At 36.3% G+C, this 19,859-nt stretch overlaps 1 protein-coding gene across 2 annotated transcripts in view; it reads right to left on the minus strand.

The window, feature by feature from the left end:
* Positions 1-19,859, minus strand: part of RNGTT (RNA guanylyltransferase and 5'-phosphatase) — a 186,455-nt gene that overhangs the window by 124,390 nt on the left and 42,206 nt on the right. For both annotated transcript variants that reach the window (XM_069804842.1, XM_069804843.1), the window contains exons 9-10: positions 12,226-12,361; positions 5,570-5,641 (exon numbers count right to left, since the gene is read on the minus strand). In XM_069804842.1, the coding sequence (XP_069660943.1) occupies positions 5,570-5,641; positions 12,226-12,361 (208 nt within the window). The remainder of the gene's footprint in view (positions 1-5,569; positions 5,642-12,225; positions 12,362-19,859) is intronic.

Here is a 19,859-nt window from a genome sequence, read left to right on the forward strand (position 1 = left end):
AGTGAACTAGAAGACACTCTGGGTACATCTACACTGGTGAATCAACATGGCAAAGGTCTCATCTCTGCTCCTGAAGCCACCAGCTGTCTGACGGTGTTCATACTCTCACTCTCCAGAAAAGGATGACAACATCTCAGAACACCTGACAAGAACAGTCCCTGAGCAATGTTAAATTTTAAATTATTCTTGAGAACTGCTCAAGAGCACTGTAGCCAGCCAGGGCCAAAACTGTGCCAGGGACCATTTTAACTACTTAAAAAGAGGATAAAATTTCAGTAGCGGGATCCTGCTCTTTGCACAGTTTTGTTTATTAGTTTACATGTATGCAGCCTCTCAGAATGGGCTTTGAGAGATGATTTCATATACTTTGAGTTGCTCTTCATAGAAAGAACCAAGTGAAGCAGAAAAGAAAAAGCAGGGATTGCTCTGGGTTTCCTCAAAGAGTTGAGGTCAAAAGGCAGGCTTATTTCACTAGCATATAGTTTTCTTTCTATGAGTTTGTTTTTAGCATGTGAGATGAAAGCAGTGAGACAGCAATGTCATATTTTGAGTTGCTATTAATAATAACGAACATCATGATTCAGACTGAAGAAAATGACAATTAAAAAAATAACCTTTTTTAAATCTCCTGAAGAATCATTTGTTTTTCCTGACATAGGCATCTCTTGTAACACAATGGGATGTGTTACCACAAGCTTCTAGAAACTAGATGTCACAGAAACAGTGATTAGAAGAAATGAAGTCAAAGGGTTCCATCGACATCCCTGAAGACTGATTTTTGCAGCAGCTATAGGTGATAAGCATCAGAATTCAATACAAAATTTATCAAAGAAAGAGACAGCCTAGATTATTTCCATGTTTTCCCTAAGAACTCCAGTACAGGTCTCTCCCAATCACCAAAACGCAATTTTTATTCTTCCTTCTTCCTAAGACTTTTCCTGTGTAGACGTTTGAAACCAAATACACTACATATTTCAATCAGTCTATTCTCTGTTTCCTTTGGTTCTTTCTAAAAGGCTGCTGTAGTTTACTCCTGATACACTACAGCAAAATCAAAAAGCTAAGTAACAATAAGCCTCACTGATAACAATGTGGATTGGAATTTGTAAAAGGTAGGTCTTTGCCCACTCACGTTCTCTTTTTTCTCCTCACTATTCTCTTTCATTCATTTTGATAGCCTCTACTCCCTGTTAAGTTTCTGTTACCATTCTCTCCTGATGAACACGTCATCCTTGTTTAAGGGGACTTCCTTACCTCCTCTGGGTCATGTTTAGGCGAAATCCTGACTACGTCTGAAGAAAGATCCCCTGATGTACTGAGACACTGAGCTCCGTGACACCATGATGTTCTCCCAAAATCATAGTATTGTATATAAAATGAAAACTGCTACTTTTACTCCCAGCTGATCTGTTACTAGCAGACCACTGCTCCTCTTAAATCTCAAATTGACATTGGTCTTGAAAACACTTAACTTGTCAAATTCCAGAGCTGCAAGGGCCAAATTGAATACAAGTATTTATAAATTGGGATCTTTGGGTTTTAGGCTGAAACTTTAAGCATACAGCTTTAAGAATAAACGTACCCTCTCAAAATTTCTGTTCATAAAAGGCAACAGTGATCATGGTATTTAGTTAACATAGACACAGAGAAGCCAGGCTACACATTTTTGGCTTCATTTAGGTATCAGTCCTCAGTCCTACATGTCCCCTTGTTAAAAGCCAGAGAAATACGGCATAGAACAGAGATAAGGTTGCCCTGTCTCAACTGCTACACTTCCAAACATGAATTTTAACACTATTTAGCTCCCTAAAACCAAGGTAATGAAGAACTAAAATAAATACAAGAATGGAGCACACTGCGAATTTGAAGCATGACAATAATGCTGGCCAAATATACTGAGAATAGTTCAAAGTGATACTACAGTACACTTGGAAATTTTTAATTATATGACATTATTTTACTGTGATCTAAAATTTAATTCCATGATTTTTCTGTATACATGTTAACAGCTGTCACTGTACCATTTACAGTCATTCTGAGGGGTGCAAGTTGACATATATCTTACTATAAACATATGGTGCATTCTGAAAAACTAAATAATACCTTATTTTAGTACTAACCTGCATTTTTGTGTTAGTGTGGCCATCCTAACACATAAATTCTCAGCAGTATTAATAGTGCACATAAGTCTTTGGGACTTAATGTGGAATTTGTGAATGCAATATTTCAGAAGGAATATTCTGACAAAGCCAGAAAACTTTGTAACTCTTAGCTAGCAAAATAGGTTGAGCGTTTAAGAATAAGGTCAGCTGAAAATATCTCTAGTTCACTAGACCTGACTAAAACGTGAGGTTTGCCTGAGCAAAGGTGTTCATCAACGGGGTTTGTATTCACATTTCCCCATCTGCAATGTCGCATCTCTAACAGCAGAGTATGCTGAGTCGCTGTGGAGGATGAGATGGGGAACATGCTGGAAACCTTGTAACTCACATGATGGACAGTGACTACAGAAACTCCACCGTTCACCTTCAGAAGACACAACTACATTCAAGATCAAAACGAGCAATGTTGAATTCCAAAGCACCTCATCTAGCTGTCAGGTTGTTTGAGGGCCTTTTTTGGAGCGGGGGGGTTGTTTGTTTCAGAAGTGGGGGGAATGTTTTGTTTTTAAATGGGACTGATGCTTTGTGTAATCATTTGATTTGAAGCTCTGCTAGGAAAATTTACACAAATCTAACTTACACAACCTAAAAGGAATTTATCCTTTCTTGCCAGTTACAAGTTTTGAATACATTTACCTCTCTTGGTGATAAAATTCTGTTGTTCATTTCTTGCCAAGCCAAACATCCTTGGGTGCCCATTTTCGTAATTAAGCTTCTAAAATTAACCTAAAAACTGCTGTGCTTTTTAATCTTTGTAGTAGGACCATTGCTAATGACTTCTTGCAGCTGAAGCCCTGCTTGCACTCATACTGATAACATTATCTTAATTTGTCCCTGACATTAGAATAGTATCACGTAGTAACTAACTCCTCTCTGTCATTCCCAGTGCATTTAAAAAACAAACAAACAAAAAACCAAACAAGCTTTAAAGCATTTACAGCCCTGCTCAAAAGCAGACTTTTCCCAAACCTTCACAACCCTCTGGAAACCCCCTGATCATTTTTCCTGTTTGCCAAGTGGCATTCTTCACGTTAAGTCCAGACACATCACTACAAATGAGCATTTCCTCCCATTCCACCCCAAAAATGTTTCACCAAAATAATTATGACTTTCAAAAAGTGTTATTTTGCTAGGACAGTATACGCATATCCCAAACTGAGGGAAGGAGACTGTACACTTCTTACCTCACATTTAGTTTTCAAAGAGAAAGTAACAGGAGTGAATGGCAGGTTAGACACAAAGTGAGAACAGAGACATGTAAAGACACGAGGGTAAATAGTCACAGAATCACAGGTAAAGGAATAGGTAAGAAAATGTAAAGGAAAAATGAGAACCCAGAAGTGGTTATAGCAGATCATATTTTTCAGAAGCCTACAAGGAATTTTTGCTTACTGAAAAGTCCTAATCATAGGAGGGATCCAGGAAACTAACACCTACTTTTCAGAAAAGGTTGAAGAAAAGATAATCAAGATGCAGAATTAAAATGAGTTAACAAAAAGCTCCTATTCCTAATCTAACATGTACTCTCCACAAACTATTGCTTTTAAAAGCAGCTGTCCTAAGTCACAGAATGACTAACATTTCCAACAATACCAAAGTCATTTTTGGTGACTAGTACCATGCCTACATTTGCAATTCCTACTTACACTGAGTGGCCTACTCGAGCTGAGTAGTATCTTACTCAAGTCTGGAAGAGTCAATGGTAACGGAAGTCTGAAATGCACTGTGGTTTACTAATACTGTTTGTCCTGTTAGGAACACTGAAACAGTAATTTTGTTCTCCCAGAAGCATTAGCAGATACTAGAGTGTTTTTCCATGGCCTATTTAGTCACAGGTATAGTGACTAAATTTAAACACATTGTTGTGGTTTAACTACAGTAGGTAGCTAAGCCTCACACAGCCGCTCACTCACTTCCCCCAGAATGGGACGGGAAAAATAATTGAAAGGGTAGAAGTGAGAAAACTCATGAGTTGAGATAAAGTCAGTTTAATAGGTAAAGCAAAAGCTGGGCACACAAGCAAAGCAAAACAAGGACTTCATTCACCACTTCCCATCAGCAGGCAGGTGTTAAGCCATCTCCAGGAAAGCAGGGCTCCATCATGTATAACGGTTACTTGGGAAGACAAACGCCGTCACTCCAGATGTCCCCCCTTCCTCCTTCTTCCCCCAGCTTTTATTGCTGAGCACAACATCATATGGTCTGCAATATCCCTTTGGTCAGTTGGGGTCAGCTGTCCCAGCTGTGTCCCCTCCCAAATTCTTGTGCATCCCCAGCCTCCTCGCTGGTAGGGTAGTATGAGAAACAGAAAAGGGCTTGAGGCTGTGTAAGCACTGCTCAGCAAGAGCAAAAACATCCCTGTGTTATCAGCACTGTTCTGGTCACAAATGCAAAACCACAGTACCATATGAGCTACTATGAAGAAAACTAACTCTATCCCAACCAAAACCAATACATACTTTGTTTTCACAAAACTATTTTAAATATTGTTTTAAAAAGATAGAGAGATATATATACGGTTAAATTGATCCTTCATGAAGGACATTTTCTGTTCCTTAGACATAATAGAGAAATTACTAGAAAATTTATTTCATATTAAGGGCTAATGAGTGGAACACATTGTCAAGGTTAGTTCTTCGAATAAGCTTCAGCAGGAGACCCTGCCATAAAAACCCTAAATAACTTCAAATTCCACATATATCATGACTTTTGGTGGAACAATATAAGAAAAAAAAGAAATCTATAAAAGATAACATATAAGAGCCCTTTGGTGATGTTCAAACCTTTACTGTATTTGAAAGCTGCTTTAAAGAAAAAAAGTTTCTCGTTTTCTGTACTGCTTAACAGCTTTCTTGTGACCAAAAAGACTTCATTCCTAGCTTTCAACAAAGGCTTCTCCTTTTCCACAACTTCCATAATATATTTCTTTATTATATATTTGCCCTACAGCCAGTGTAAACAGAAGAGGCTGCTGTTGAGGACTTAACAGAGGACCAGCTGCCTGGTTTCAAAGAGAAATTTGAGAAAGAGGTGATGGAGCAGCCTAACATGAAGCACTGTGATGCTCTGGTAACAAATATACCACTTACAGGCTAACTTCTCCATCCCCTCTCAATTTCACTGCCTAAATAGTTCAAACATGCTCTAGAAATAGGAAATTTTCCAACAGTGTTTAGCAGACTGTTTCAAACCACCATCTTTTCTTGAGCAGGTGGAAATAAATCAACATCCATTACAAGGCTGCTTTCAATCTTAATTCTGATTAATTTCTTGTTATTGAGCTACAAAATACCTGAACACTTTTGGTGTTTAAATTTACTCTGAAGCTCTTACTTATACAAATAAGATTAAAACAGAAATGAGAATCAATAACTAATGATAAAAGCAATAAAACTGAAAGTACTTACATTAAACTTAATAATGTCATATATCAAGTATCGAGGGACAACTTGTCCATTAACCTTGTCGATGATCATTTCCTTAAAAGAAAAGAGATTACATTTACATTTATTTCATGAATATAGAAGAATGTCAACACATTTATACTTAGTGCATGTACCTGTAAGTGTGATGCAATCAAACACTGGCCACATTTTTATTATTAAAAAAGATTTTACAGTAGGTCAAGATTATAAAAATATTATTATGGTCTTAAATGTCTCTCATGAAGCTTTCAATAAGAAGCCAGGAAGCTGTGCTAAGGCTTGACATTCTGATCTGCAACATTTATACGTTAGTTTCCCCACAGCTTTCAAAATCACTACCTTTCTTAAGTGAATAACGAGTTTTAGAAACCTCAGTAAGAACTGCGATCTTAAGTCAAGCAAGTGCTTTTGGAAATCTTGCCTACAATAAGAAGTACAACAGAAAGGAAGTAAAGAACAAGCATTAACATCCATTTTCTACGCTCAGGCTGGATCTTTTCACATTAACAGCATCCTAGGCAGCAGTAACAACTGCAATTTACTTGAATGTTGCATTGTGACTAAACAGTAGGGTCCCTTCAAAAGGAAATATCACAGACCCTATCTGTAGCACGTGAAATTAGTTAACATTCAATACATACTGGTAAACCATCTTGAAAATATGTCAGCTAGAAGAAAGACTATTAATGATCAACATCCAAACACAAAAGTGTTTCCTTAACTTAATGGCACATACAAAAATGTATACATCTTACACGCTGGTGCTTACATCTCTAACTCAGGCTTCCTATGATATGAATTAGACATAGTTTATTAGTTTATCAAACTAAAAAAAATTATTTCATTTCATATAAATTAGTCATGATTGAAAATGGTAACAGTCAACCAATTGGTAGATCTTTTCAGAGACAACTTTGAAATATTCACTTCTCTAAATGCAATCAAGCTTCTCCCTGCCCCTGCCCAATTCTTGGATAAGTTAGTTGTATCAGCTAAGGATTTTTTGCTGCCAATATCAAGTTAAAACTCCAAATTCACACATACAAAATAAAACAATTGGAAAAAGTGAAAAAATTTCACTACAACATGATGAAAACAAAATTGTGAGCTCAAGAATTATACCAAAAGAGAACCTAACATCAAATCAACTTGATTTTTAGTTTGTTTCTTGCTAGGTCAGTAGCATTTTTAACTTTTTAACTTCTCCTAGAATCCATAGCTTCTACAAAGTAAACCCAAACAAGAGTCTCAATATGACTGATTTTCAGTCTGTACACATACCAAGCTTCTTGAATTGTACCTGGTATTTAATCGCATCTGGCTCTGAAAAATAATCAAAGCAGTTGTAGAAACATAGATTTGTTTTAAAGCAAAACACAAAGCTTGAAGCATTTAAAACTAAACTAGAAGACATGAACCTGTTGTTCTCAAAAACCATTGTGAACTAGGAGTTGCCTACTTAATATTTTGGAATCGCATCTTCTGGGAACACAACACCGAGATGGAGATTTGGCCTTCACAGCCAAATGCAGCATTCACAGGTGTTGTGAAAGACTACCAAAGTGACCTTATACATCTTTCCACTTCATTTAAAAAAAAATAATTAATTCATTGAGTGAAAAATATTCCTTTGTAACATTACAATATCTTATTCTTAAATCTAAAATTAGTCACAGGTACTGTCAAATAACATTTGCAAAAAGTCTACACAGAAGTGATGTAACAAAATGCTATTCTGTTACTTTTCAGTATTTAGGTAAGACACCCGTGAGCTATCAAAGGAAGAAGGGCAGATGCAATGCTGCAATGGCTTCTTTGACAATAAATTTTATAACTAACTGCAAGAACAGATGGAGTAGGTACATCCTAAGAGAGAAAGAAGGTACGATGTTCAAACATGGAAGAGTGTGTAAAGATAAAATGCAGGGCGGGGAAGGGAAAAAAACCTACCCGGAATTCCTGATAGAATCATAGAATCATTGAGGTTGGAATTAGTAATCAGGTCAAAGGAAAAGTAAAACTGAAACAAAAGAATGCTACCATATTTTTTTAAGTTTCAATCGCGTTAGCAGGTAAAACAAATTTTTAAAGTACATTTAATTGAACGTATATTTAATGTTTAAGGACTCATTTGCTCAGCATGCATATTCAGAGCCTCAGCTTTGATGCAAAGCTAGCATTTGTATCCAAAACCCTGAAAACATTTCAGTGCCTGGTATTACAAGATTTTATGCCTAATTTTCAAAATCTGAATCTCTGCATATTCAGTTTAAGAAGAATTAGAAAATACAACCAAGAGGACAGAGAATGATTTTTAAACCTTCTCTGGAATGTTCAGTTTTAACACAGAATTAATTTCATAAAGAATTTTTTTCTCTACTTCAGACATGTATAAATCTTTTTGACTCTATTACAGGTCAAACTAGCTTTTTTCCTCACATCCTCACTTCTTTTCCTCCTCCCCTGCCTCTTGTTCTCTCTTTTCACATCCCGACTGAAATCCCAGCTATGACAACAAATAAACGACAGCACAATATGCCTTAGAAGTAGAGATGACAAATTCTTGTGCTACTCATCTCCATCGTGACAACAACATTCACTGCTCCATTAGTTACGCCAATACAACTGTCATAAGGCAAAAGCTGTAAAGTGATCATAAGAACAACTCAGATTAGAAATACTCTAACATATCATTATTTCACAGTCTGATTTCAGAATCTTCCTTGAAATTATAAGAATTCAAAAATACCTCAGGGAATAGACCTCAAAGGCAAGTTCAGAGACTGTTGGGAAAATATAGTATTTGAGAACTGATCACATTCAAACTCACTCATTCTGATACGAGTAATAACCTGATACTATAAGGCTATATTTAAGCCAATTTTTAGATAACTAAAAACTTAAACCCAAACCCATTCATATGACATGATAATAGAACACAAAAGTATCCGTAAGATGCACCTGCATCCATACTTTTCCCTTCATAGACCCCATGTAGATTTACAGCTGCTATTGTGTGTTTTAAGATTACCACTGCTAGTAAGTATGATCTTTACCACTTTTCCATTAGCTGCTATTTTAGGTATTAGATTAACCTGCTGGCTTGCAGAACAAGGTCTAATGGCCAGTTTCTTCAATGTAATCTGGAAAAACTGTGCTGGTGTCAATCTCCTTTTCTTAATCTTCTGGTACTGCAGAGCATAGTCTTACAGCATATTAAAAACAGCAACTGTGCTAAGAGCTTTTAGCTGGACAAGTACCAAAAGAACAATGCTGGACTGGTAGCTCATGAACTTCTCCCCCCTGCCCCACCTTGAATTGCCTATCTAGCAAGCAACTTGGACTTAAAATAATACAAAATTTAATCACAAAAGCAAAGGATCTCATTTTACCAGCCACTTGCAGAATATATTTTCTGTTGACACGGAGTATGGAATCAGATCTAATCACACATCTGTTTATTGTTCCTTTTCCTCCTGTGCCTTGCCTTTCCTTTGTCCATTTACCTTTAACACAATTCTAGTCACTGCTGTATTTCAGGCATGAAAAGAGATTATTTTCTTTTTAATTCTGTTTTGTACAAAGTACCAGCCTTTGCAAACTCAAGAAGTTGCAAGCTATGCCATTTCTGAGAGAGCTTACAAATAAGTGAGGTCTGTACTGATGCAAAAACATAAAACAATCTCAATCTCACTCTCCACTTTTGGAGTCCTTGGCCTTCCTAAGACTTCCAGTGTGAACAATATTTTATATATAAATAAAATATATCCAAAACTGTATTAAATTGTAAAAAGTATTTCAAGCCTAAGAATGTCTCTACATTTTGTACTCAACTGTTCCAAAGCTAAACAGAATGCCAAGAAAGTTTCCGAAAATAACTAATTAGTCTTCTTGCATGACAACCGAAACACTTCAACAAAAATCTATGTACTCCCTCAGATAGCAGTATGCATGCAAAACACTTGGCTTCTAAAGGAATACTTCATATTATACTAGTCACCTGTAGGTAAGATTCAAATTAGCTTTAATGAGCTTTGCAGAAAACTTTCTTCCATGCTAGGACAACAATCACAACTGAAGAGCTGGAGATGAGGATAGAGTATTGCAGGAGATTTCTCATCACCCAAGATATAACTGATCATATCATAGTAAGAACTGTTTGCGAGTAATTTCAGCCTGAAGTGAATTGTAAACGCATTTGAAATTCTCAAAGACAACCACATGAAAGGCTTACACCAGAAGCCTTAAAGCAAGTTAATAGATCACTGAATTCATGGAAATTGCCTTTATGAAAGTTTTATATACACTGTCATTCTAAATGAAGTTAGGAGAAATTACCTATCTTTTGTATTCTTAACACCAGTAGTTGCTGTGCTGCATGGCACTGATATCTCTGTTTTGTCTTTCTTTCTCATACTTTTTAAGATTACTGTAAAGCAATGCCAATTGGGCCACCTCATTCTACACTTTCATTCTCTGAACGAGAGAAAGCTACTTCAAGGGCAGTAAGTATGAACTACTTCAACCTGTAATTAAAGAATTAACTTCAGCCCTTCAGCAGTAATTAGCAAAAAATGTTAACACAAAAGAGCCAAATTTTTCTTCCCATGGATTAAAAAAGAAAAAGGAAATCATGCATATATCCAGAGTAAAGGAACCATCATGGAAATTATCATTTGGCACCAACATTAAACAAATATTCAATTACAAAATTAAGCTGTTCTGATGCTTCAAAATAATAGGCAAATTTTATTCTCAAACCTGTTGAAAAGAATTTCAGTTGCAAAGTATTCCATCAACAGCTTTTTTTTTTTTAACTGACCATACTAAAATAAATTTAGAAATCTGTACTATGTAAAGTATTTATCCATTGAAAGGTTTTGGTTTTATCTCAAGGTACTTCATTCAACCAATACTTGTTCATTTCATGTCATTTTGCTTTCAACTTCATGAAAGAACTGGGGGAAGGGGAATCACAGTAAGACTAATTTTATGCCAATAAAGTGAAATACTGAAATGCACTATAAAAGTCAAAATTTTACAAAGCAACAAATTAAGTGAACTTATAGTTCCTGTCCTGGGTATCTCGGGGAACTTAATTTATTCTTAAGAGACCTAAACTATAAATCTGGGAAACGCACCAGATCAGAGCCCCTCTCTCGCGCCCCACAGCCACATCTATACACATATCTCAATCTATGTGCATCCCTATCTTCCACCATGTACATATTAGCCACCCTAACCCATCTGTTTTGAAGTGCAAAAAAACCAAGCAGCAGTTTCCCTGAAGAACACCTAGGATTGTACCATATGGACACTGGCAAGCCATTACTTTCTCAAGAGCCTTAGAAAGAGCAGGGAATAAAAAAATATTACCAGACTTTTTATCTCAACAGTATGGAACCTAATGTATGTTGTTAAGAATATTATTACGTACGTCATTAGGAAGCTGCCTGGCTGAAGAGGCTCCTACCAGACATGAAAGCTTGTGCAACCACTTTTGAGCTGACAGCATGGCACTTCTTGAATTATGCTCTCAATTTTTCAGTGAAGCAGAGGTGGTGGAAAATATTCCATTATCTGCCTCTCTGTCCCCGAGACAGTACATTGTTCCTTGCAATACTTACGCTCACAGATTCAATTTATACATGCTTCACATGCAAATGTGTGTTCAGTAAGACACATCATTCACAGAAGTGACATTTCAAGAAAGATACTGACAACAAAGGCCTGAGAAAGTTAACAATGACAATATGGTCTCCTGTATCTGAAAAGTCCATTAGGATTCAGAACACCAATATGGAAGATCATCTCAGATACTCAGTACTTCAGCAAGCAAGAGTTACAGCAATATAGAGAGCCTCCAATGCTACTGAAATGTGACAGGAAACTGCATTCATCTTCATTGACAGATATTTAGTGTAAGAGGTAATGAAGTTCTTTGGCTCATGTAAAATAGGAAGGTCAAGAAATTAATAACCTCTTCTTGTGGCTACTGTTCTGAAAAGTTTACCAAAAATACTCCAGGCCAGCCTTCAAACAACAAATACAGATGTTTTACAGCTTGTTTTACAACTAGCTTAAAAAGTTAATCAGCAAGATTAAATAATTTAAATTAGCATGACAACTTAGAAGTGTTTTAAACAAATGTAACTAAGCTATTTCTAAATCAGTCAACAATTCAGATCAGCTGAAAATAAAGGCTACAGAAGCAAAGACATCAATTCATGAGTCTATCAAAAGATGATAAAAATTTTATCAAATTCTAGAAATATTTACATTAACTGGATCATATTGACCATGTTTACTGTATCAAAATATAAAGCTATAACAAGAGATGAGGTTTTGCAATAATTTCTTTAGATTCTCTTCAAGCCTCTTCTCATATTTAGAGAATGTCATGTCAATAGCTTGGTTTATTTCAAAGACAAACAGCTCCCCCCAGAGCAGTCATCACTGCTGTTCTGTAGATAAGAATGACTTATGAAGTGTGATTCCCATATTCAGACAGTGATTGAATCTGTATTACTCCTGAAATCCCATCATTCACTGATCCAGGCCTAAAAACTTGTCCCTGTTTCTGAACAAAAGCAAATGGCACTGAAATTATTACAATAATTACACAGTACGCTTCTTACCCCATCCAGAAGAGTGTTTGTTAGATGTGTGCGAAGATCTTTACGAAAAGGAAATTCCAGATTAGACACATGAAAAACTGAATTATCTCTATCAATCATATAAACTTCATTCTTGCCATCAATCAGCATCATGTACCTGCAAAGGCAATGTTAAGATATTATACTTAAAGGTATATCCTCTAATCTCTACTATTCTGATTTATATTAAATGCAAAAAAAAGCAATCATGACAGATGTTATAAAAAAGCATTTTAGAAGGAAATTTTTACAGTTAAAAGTTTAAACCTATAGCTTCAGGAAAGCAGATAATTTAGTTCAATGCAATTATCACAAAGAAAATACTTCAAAGATAAAAGTTCAGAATATTTTTATATATATATAAGCAAGTTGCTATATCCAGATAAAATGGTGCCTGAAAATCTATTAAAAATAACACAAGTTTTAATGCTGTAAGAAATACAGGTGACTAATTCAGTTAGATTCAGCTAAAAGATCTTTTATTCCAGTTTTTCCTCTATTATGTGGACCAGAACTTTACCTGATATAGAACTGCAGTTTCATTCAAAAGAAACACCCTTCCTGTCTTATCGCTGGTTATCTAACACTGCAGTATTGCAAAGTCCCAGCCAACTATTGAGCCACTTTTCATTAAAACACTGACAAATTTAGCCAAGGTACATTCCCCTCACATTACACACACAGAAAACCCCAAAGCTTACTACACTACCACCAGCAACTTGTGAGCTTGGTTCAGTTGCAGACATCTGAATTTTCTAAAAATTTCTTTAAATTACAACAGTACTTGGGAGACCAAGTCATTAATTTAGACCTCTCTGTGCTAATCCTACAGAAGACCGCTCTATAGAGGTAACATTCTATACACAAGAAAAAACAGTGAATGAGTAGAAAGGAGTAGTGAAAAAGGACAAAACCCACAAGTGACGCTAAACAGCATGATAGCTGTAACACACCTGAGTTACCTTTGTAAAGTTTTCTTTGATCTTTGCAATAAGAGTACTAAAGTAGAATTTCAGGAAAAATAATAAGGCAGCTTGCGCAGACAAAGTCTTCTCAAACTTGTGCAGTAGCCGAGGAGAGCACACCTTCTGACTGGGGAAAATAAACTGAACCAATTTCGGTGGAAGCTAGTGTCAAAGGCCAGATGCAGCAAGTCAACATCTTGGCCGTGAATGAGAATTAATAATGGTGCTGAGCATATACCACAAGCAGCTGAAAGTGGAGACTAGCAGCTTGAATCTGACACAGTAAAGGAAGAAAGAAACTGTTGCGGGGCTCAGAAGGTTGGCAAAGCAAAAAAGACCAGAAAAGTGCCTTTTTGGAACCAACAAGATGTGATTGCACTTAGTAAGACTGGCAAAAAGAACAATATAGTTATCAAGATGTGAGCGAATGATCAGACAGGAAACACCATGGCTTAACAGCAGTGCAAATAATAAGCATATGAGACAAAGCTGACATGAAGACTCAAAAGTAAGTCCAAGTTCTGTGTCTCAGTCAAACCTGAGTTATGTCGGTTTTACTAATTACTACCTGAGCTGCTGTCATTGAATTTGTGCCTTATCATGCCATAACTAACGGTGTTGGTGGTCTACACCAAAACTGAGACCATGACCCTAAGCTAAGCTTTCTTTCACTGATCCTCCCATTTCACCTTGCACACAGACATGCTAAAAGCACAAGTGTTACTACAGAAGTTCTACTGAGAAAAGTCAAAAACACAGAAACCCCAAAAGAGAAGAAAATAGGAGCACTATCAACTGTCAAGATAGTTCAATGATTCTAAGAGTTCACAACATTTAATGTTCTTGAATAGCCTCTGATATAAATAGGAAAGGGATATAAATCTTCCCAGAGCAACTAACACATTTGGATTGCAGTACAGTTTCTTTGATGGCACAGAATAGGGAAACACTCAATTAAAAGATTATAGGAATTTCACCATCCACACCAGAATATTTTGAAAGCAAGCAAGCAAGCATATTTTCAAGACTCATTCACCAAAGATCTTTTCATACTTGTAAAAATCTTTGGATACGTGTAAGGGGGGGAAGACAGTACTTCTCATAATTCATCCATTTCTCCTTGGAAAGTCCTGGTTATGAAGAAATAACAAGCTATCAGTAGTCTTTTCTAAAATTCACCATTGCTCTTACAAGTAATGCCCACAGGATCTCTGCTGTCAAAACAGAGCAGCAAGAATCCCCCAGAAACCCTGCAGGCAAATGGTCTACACAGGCAGCTGTCCTGTTGTCTGCACAGATCCTGCCTCTAGAAAACAGTAGATCTGACTACAGGAGCACAGTATCACCCATGCACCTTAAATAAATATTTTCAGCATTATGAACATAATCATAATTCAGTGTAGATCAGCTCAACTAGTGTTTCTCCACAAACAGTATGAGTACTTCAAGATGTTACATATCAGTTGAAAAAAAAAAAAAAAACCAACAAACAACCAAAAACCAAAAAGACATACATGAGCAGAAAACCTCAAGTCAGGGTGGGAGGAGTAGATTAAATCAATGCAAGATTAGGAGAACTGAAAGCTGCATGTGAGATGGTTTATGAAAAAAATTAATTCAATATACATTCAACTAGATAAATTGGAGCCAGTTCTTCAGAATCAAGACTAATATACAGACAACATTCATTTTTCACACCATGTAAATCTATTCAAAACTAAAACTAATTATAAAGAGCATGTTGTGTTTTTCTCAAAAATTAAAGAAATAATGAGAAGAAGAGGTGTGTAAGTAACAGAAAAAAAAAATACGTGCACTACTTTAATTTTATAAATAACCTTAATTGTCCATCTCTGCACTCCCATATTCACTGCTGTTTTAACTACATGCTTTCTTGTAACTTGCTTCAATGACAAAATAGCACCTAATGCTTCAAGAGATCTAGCACTTGGGAAAAAAAAAAACCAAAAAAATATTTGCATCATCATTACAAATGTGGTACAATAAGAGATCCTACAACTGCTTTAAAAAAAAAAAAAACAACCATAAACAGCTAAAAGCTTTGTTTTCAGCCACCTAAAACATCTACAGGTTCAGACAACATACAGAAGATTTCATCAAAATCTATTACTTGACATCAAAACTAAGACTAACACAACACCACTTTCTCTAGAACTTTCATTCAAAACAAAATCTATGGAAATTTACTTAAGAGTTGGTACCTGGATAGCCCACCAACCACTAGTGGTGAGATTTCCTCCTCCTCTTTCAAACCACCGCACTAATGTTACATCTCTTCTCCCATGATTTCTCTCTTTCTAAAATTTGTCACTGTTAGCTGTTTATACCACAAGTTCTAAATGACAGGGACAATGGCAAGTCTTATGACTGCATGCAAAAGATTTCCAGTCAAAGTTCACCAGGAATCACAATTATATCTTACTTAAGAGAGCTGCTGAGAAACACCATGTGCTTACTTTGAAGACAATAAATAAATAAATAAATTTGGTCTCAGGACAATAAATTACCTTGATGTAGACTTATCTGTCATGGGTCTCATGATAATATACTTGCCTAACTTAGAAGCTGAACAAGCTCTCTGCATGAGAAAGACATTAGCCTGACCCAGATATGTCTGTTTTGAAAGGGTTTTGTTTGTTTGGGTTTTTTAAGCTGAAAGCCTGAAAACACCTCCACCCCCAATTTAATAAACTATTGAAAAAAAAAAAAACTCTGAATGTGGTCCAAACAACAGAATTTGTCAAAATTCTAATTATTACCAACGTAAGACAGAAGAAATTTAGTCAAGGATGGAGTGACAACCAGAAGTGTTCTACGAGCAGCTGATAACTGAAAATGTGCAAGAAGCAAAAGAGATATGCAACCATACCAAGTTTTTGGTGAAACTGAATTTATTAATTAATGAGGGGTTTTGGTTGGGTGGGTGGATTTTTTTGTTTGTTTGCTTGTTTAACTCAAAAAGCGTAAGTTCATGTGCTTAATATAAGGCTTTAAGTGTTCTCCGACAACACTTCAAGCTTTCTTGGAGAAATCTTGTAGACTGCTGATCAGTCTATTTCTGAATATTATTTGGATGTGTTCTGACCAGTTATATTTTAAGAAGTTAATTAAGGTATTAGCAGCATTAAGCACTTACACCAAAATAGAGAGAATGCCTCTGGGCAGCACTGCATAGGTAAAGAAAGATGATGATTTCTCAAATACATTCAACAGGAACTAAAACAGCACGTAGGAGCTTAACTATCATGCATTGTATTGCATATTGTGAACACTACTTGCTATTAGAGCTGTACATTTATTACATTTGTTATCTTCATTGTGTGAGCACCCAAAAGCTCCAATTTGTAACCAGGCCCCATTGTATTAGATTCTGTGCAAGTACACAAGATGACATGGTCCTGTATCAGATGGCTCAATCTGAATTTAAAACAAGACAAGTGAATAAAAGAGCAAGATTGGAGCAGCAATAAGAGCAGTAACAGAACTGCTCATTCACCTTTGATAACTATACACAAAAGCGGAGACTCGTGTTTTGGCGACAAACATCATCATCTCTGCAAACTGTCAATCCAACCACTATAGAACAGCCAGTTTCCATTGCAACAAAAGTTCCGACAAGCGAGTTAAAGAAAAAAGGGTCACGGTGTCCACACAGATTAATCTCACAAGCAGATAAAATATCTAGTCATAGAAATGTTAAAATCTAAAGTTTCATTAGAAGCTACTTTTCATTCGCTTCTGGTCCCGAGGCAAGGACTGTTATTAATTCTAATTGGACATTAGTATTAACACAATAATTCAGGAAACAGGATGAAAATTTCATTAGCAAAGAGTTACAGCTCTTGGCATTAGACAAGCAGATCTCCAAATCACCTACCAGAGTATTAATAACTTTAATCTTTAAACTTTAAAAAATGTTAACCACCAAATATCATCTTGAAAAGTTTTCTCTTCAGAAACCAATTATTTTTAGCATACCCAAATAAAGGCAACTGTTTCAAAGGCTCATTTGCCTCCACATATATCCTGTTCATGCAGTCTACATCAGTTGGGCCCAAAATACATGCAAGAAGAATGATTTTATTAAACTTCCATTTTTATTTTAGCTTGTTTGGTGGTGGTGGTGGTTTGGTGGTGGTTTTTTACGCAGTTCCGAAGCTGACCCGAGCTAACTCGATAAGTTAAAAACTAAGGTTTCTCCTTTATGTGGATGTTTAGAATTCTTCACCACTAAATTTGAAAGTACATTTCAGGAAAATATTATTTACGGCAAAATAAGGCAAATTACTTGCTCTCCCTCAACCTACAGTCATTCAGTCAGAAACAACAATAGAACTGTGTCTCCCAAGCTCCAAATCCAACACTGCACCCACCAGAGCATGTGGCCTCTATCCTCCTTCCCAGCTTATTAGGATTCACAAAACCGGCTTTGAAAATACTCCCCAACACAGTACCTCACATTCAGCATAGTGCTTGCCAAAGCACATTTAGAGTGAAATTGATCTCCTAGAAGGTAAAAGAAGTTTTGCCACTGACTTCAATTCTATCATGTGCCTTACCTACGTTTAACTGATTTCCCTCAGCCAAAAATCCCAGCAACCATCCTAGCAATAAGGTTACATATGTTAATTTTTTACTTTATAGGAGTTTTAAAACCTGAAGTATAATAAAAAAATATAGCACAGCTTCCTCAAACTTTGAGACCTCAACTTCTGAGTTTGAGTTCAACACAAAATTAATTTTCTGAAAAAAACTACAAGTAGCAAATGGATTAGAAATATTTTTTTAAAGGAAGCTTAAAAATTCAGCTCCTATAGGAGCTTTCTTTGCCCCACAGTATTTCTTTAGATGGGCTATATCAAAGAAGATTATTTATTTCAACACAGTATCATCGTTGTCGCTTTTTTTTTTTCCTTTTTAAATATGCTTGTGCCTGTATTATCACATTAAAGAAGGCAAAATGTAAGAAATTCCATCATCAACTCTAAGCGCAAAATACACTGCAGCTCTCCATTCCCAGGGGAGTTCATTACACAGCCTAGAATTCAGTCTTGTGAAAGAGCTGCCCTCCCACACAAATAAACATTACCCAACTCAGAATAGCAATTAGCATCGCTAATATGTTCGCTGACTCAGAGGCAACAACAAAATCCTGTTGCAGATACCATTTTCAATTTCTTGGCAACACTTCAAAATCACAAGCACGTCGCCACTCCATAGATCGATCATGTAGGATGAGGCCAAGCCACTTTAGCACTTTACTTTGGACCCTGCCACTCCCTCCTGGCAAGATGGCATCAACTTCTGGCCAGACCCATCAAACACTGTAGAAGGGGCCAGGAGAATGAAAATTAATGACTGCCCTCTATCCACTGACAGTAGGAGATCATCTATCTGTGTCACTAAGCCGCTGCAGTTCCATGTCCTGGCCTGAATCCAGACTGTGCTGGATCTAGAGTAACAGTTTAAATTAGACGAGTTTGAAGTTGGCCTGTGGCAGATGGAGCAACACACCCTAAAGTCCCGATAAATAGGGAAGGCTCAGCTTGCTTTCTTCTCTTGTATTAATTGCTGCTGGCAATGGTCACTGCTTCAGACTATGTCTCCTGAAGGATGACAAAGCCTGGATACAGGGACACTAACACAGGAAGTTATGTGAAGACTCATATTATTTTCAGTGTGTAAACAAAAGGAAAACGATGTCTTTTTAATCAGCACACTGACAGCTCTGTCACAAATACCATTTTCAAACTTGTGCACGCATCTTCACTTGCACAAATACATAGCGTATCAGCCAGCAAGAAACACTGCTACACAGAAGCAGCTGTAGAATTATGTATTTGACTTGATAATTCAAATTCTAAATTTCTTTGTCAGAACATACTTAGTTTCTGTTTCAGAATTCTTAATGACAATATAAAATTAATATTCAAGATCTCCACTTGTGGCTTTCTATATATTTTCTTCCAAAACCATCCACTGCCATTTTCTTTCAATCCATTCTTCGGGTATCTTACAATTCTAGCAATCTTCATTAGCCTTAGTCTCTATAATAAATCAAAATTTTGCCAAAGTCCAGAAGCATGAGATCCACCACTATTCCTGTGTCAAAAAAACTACCTTCCTTTTACATGGTATACAAACTTCTACCAAAATGGTTGAACTCAGAGGAAATACCATTCCTCATCTATAATAAAGACTGTGTTCCTCAGTCCTTCTGATTCCATTAACTACTTCCCTTAATTTATCCAAATCCGTCATTTTAGAAAGAGAGAACCTACATTACTGATCTACTTTTACCTCTCATTACAATCATAATGTTCCAAGTTTAAAGCAAAGCCTTTTCATCAATGACCCAAACTTATCTTCTACAATCAAGACTTTTTTTTTTTCTTAATACTAAAATACTGTGTTACTAGGCTGCTGTTTGGTAAGTAAATGTATCTCTTGTATCTCTTATCACGTCCCAAAGCACCTGGATTTGTCACTGGTCAAAATCCTCCACCAATTCTCCACCCTTGAAAGAGGGTAGAATTCAGCTTCTGATCAAGTTCCATAATTGTAAGGCGTCTACTTTAGGGTGAAATAAATTGCTCCCCATGCTTCAATAACTCTGTCGGCTAAACTTTT

The sequence above is a fragment of the Haliaeetus albicilla genome, chromosome 17 (assembly GCF_947461875.1).
Source record: "Haliaeetus albicilla chromosome 17, bHalAlb1.1, whole genome shotgun sequence".
NCBI lineage: Eukaryota > Metazoa > Chordata > Aves > Accipitriformes > Accipitridae > Haliaeetus > Haliaeetus albicilla.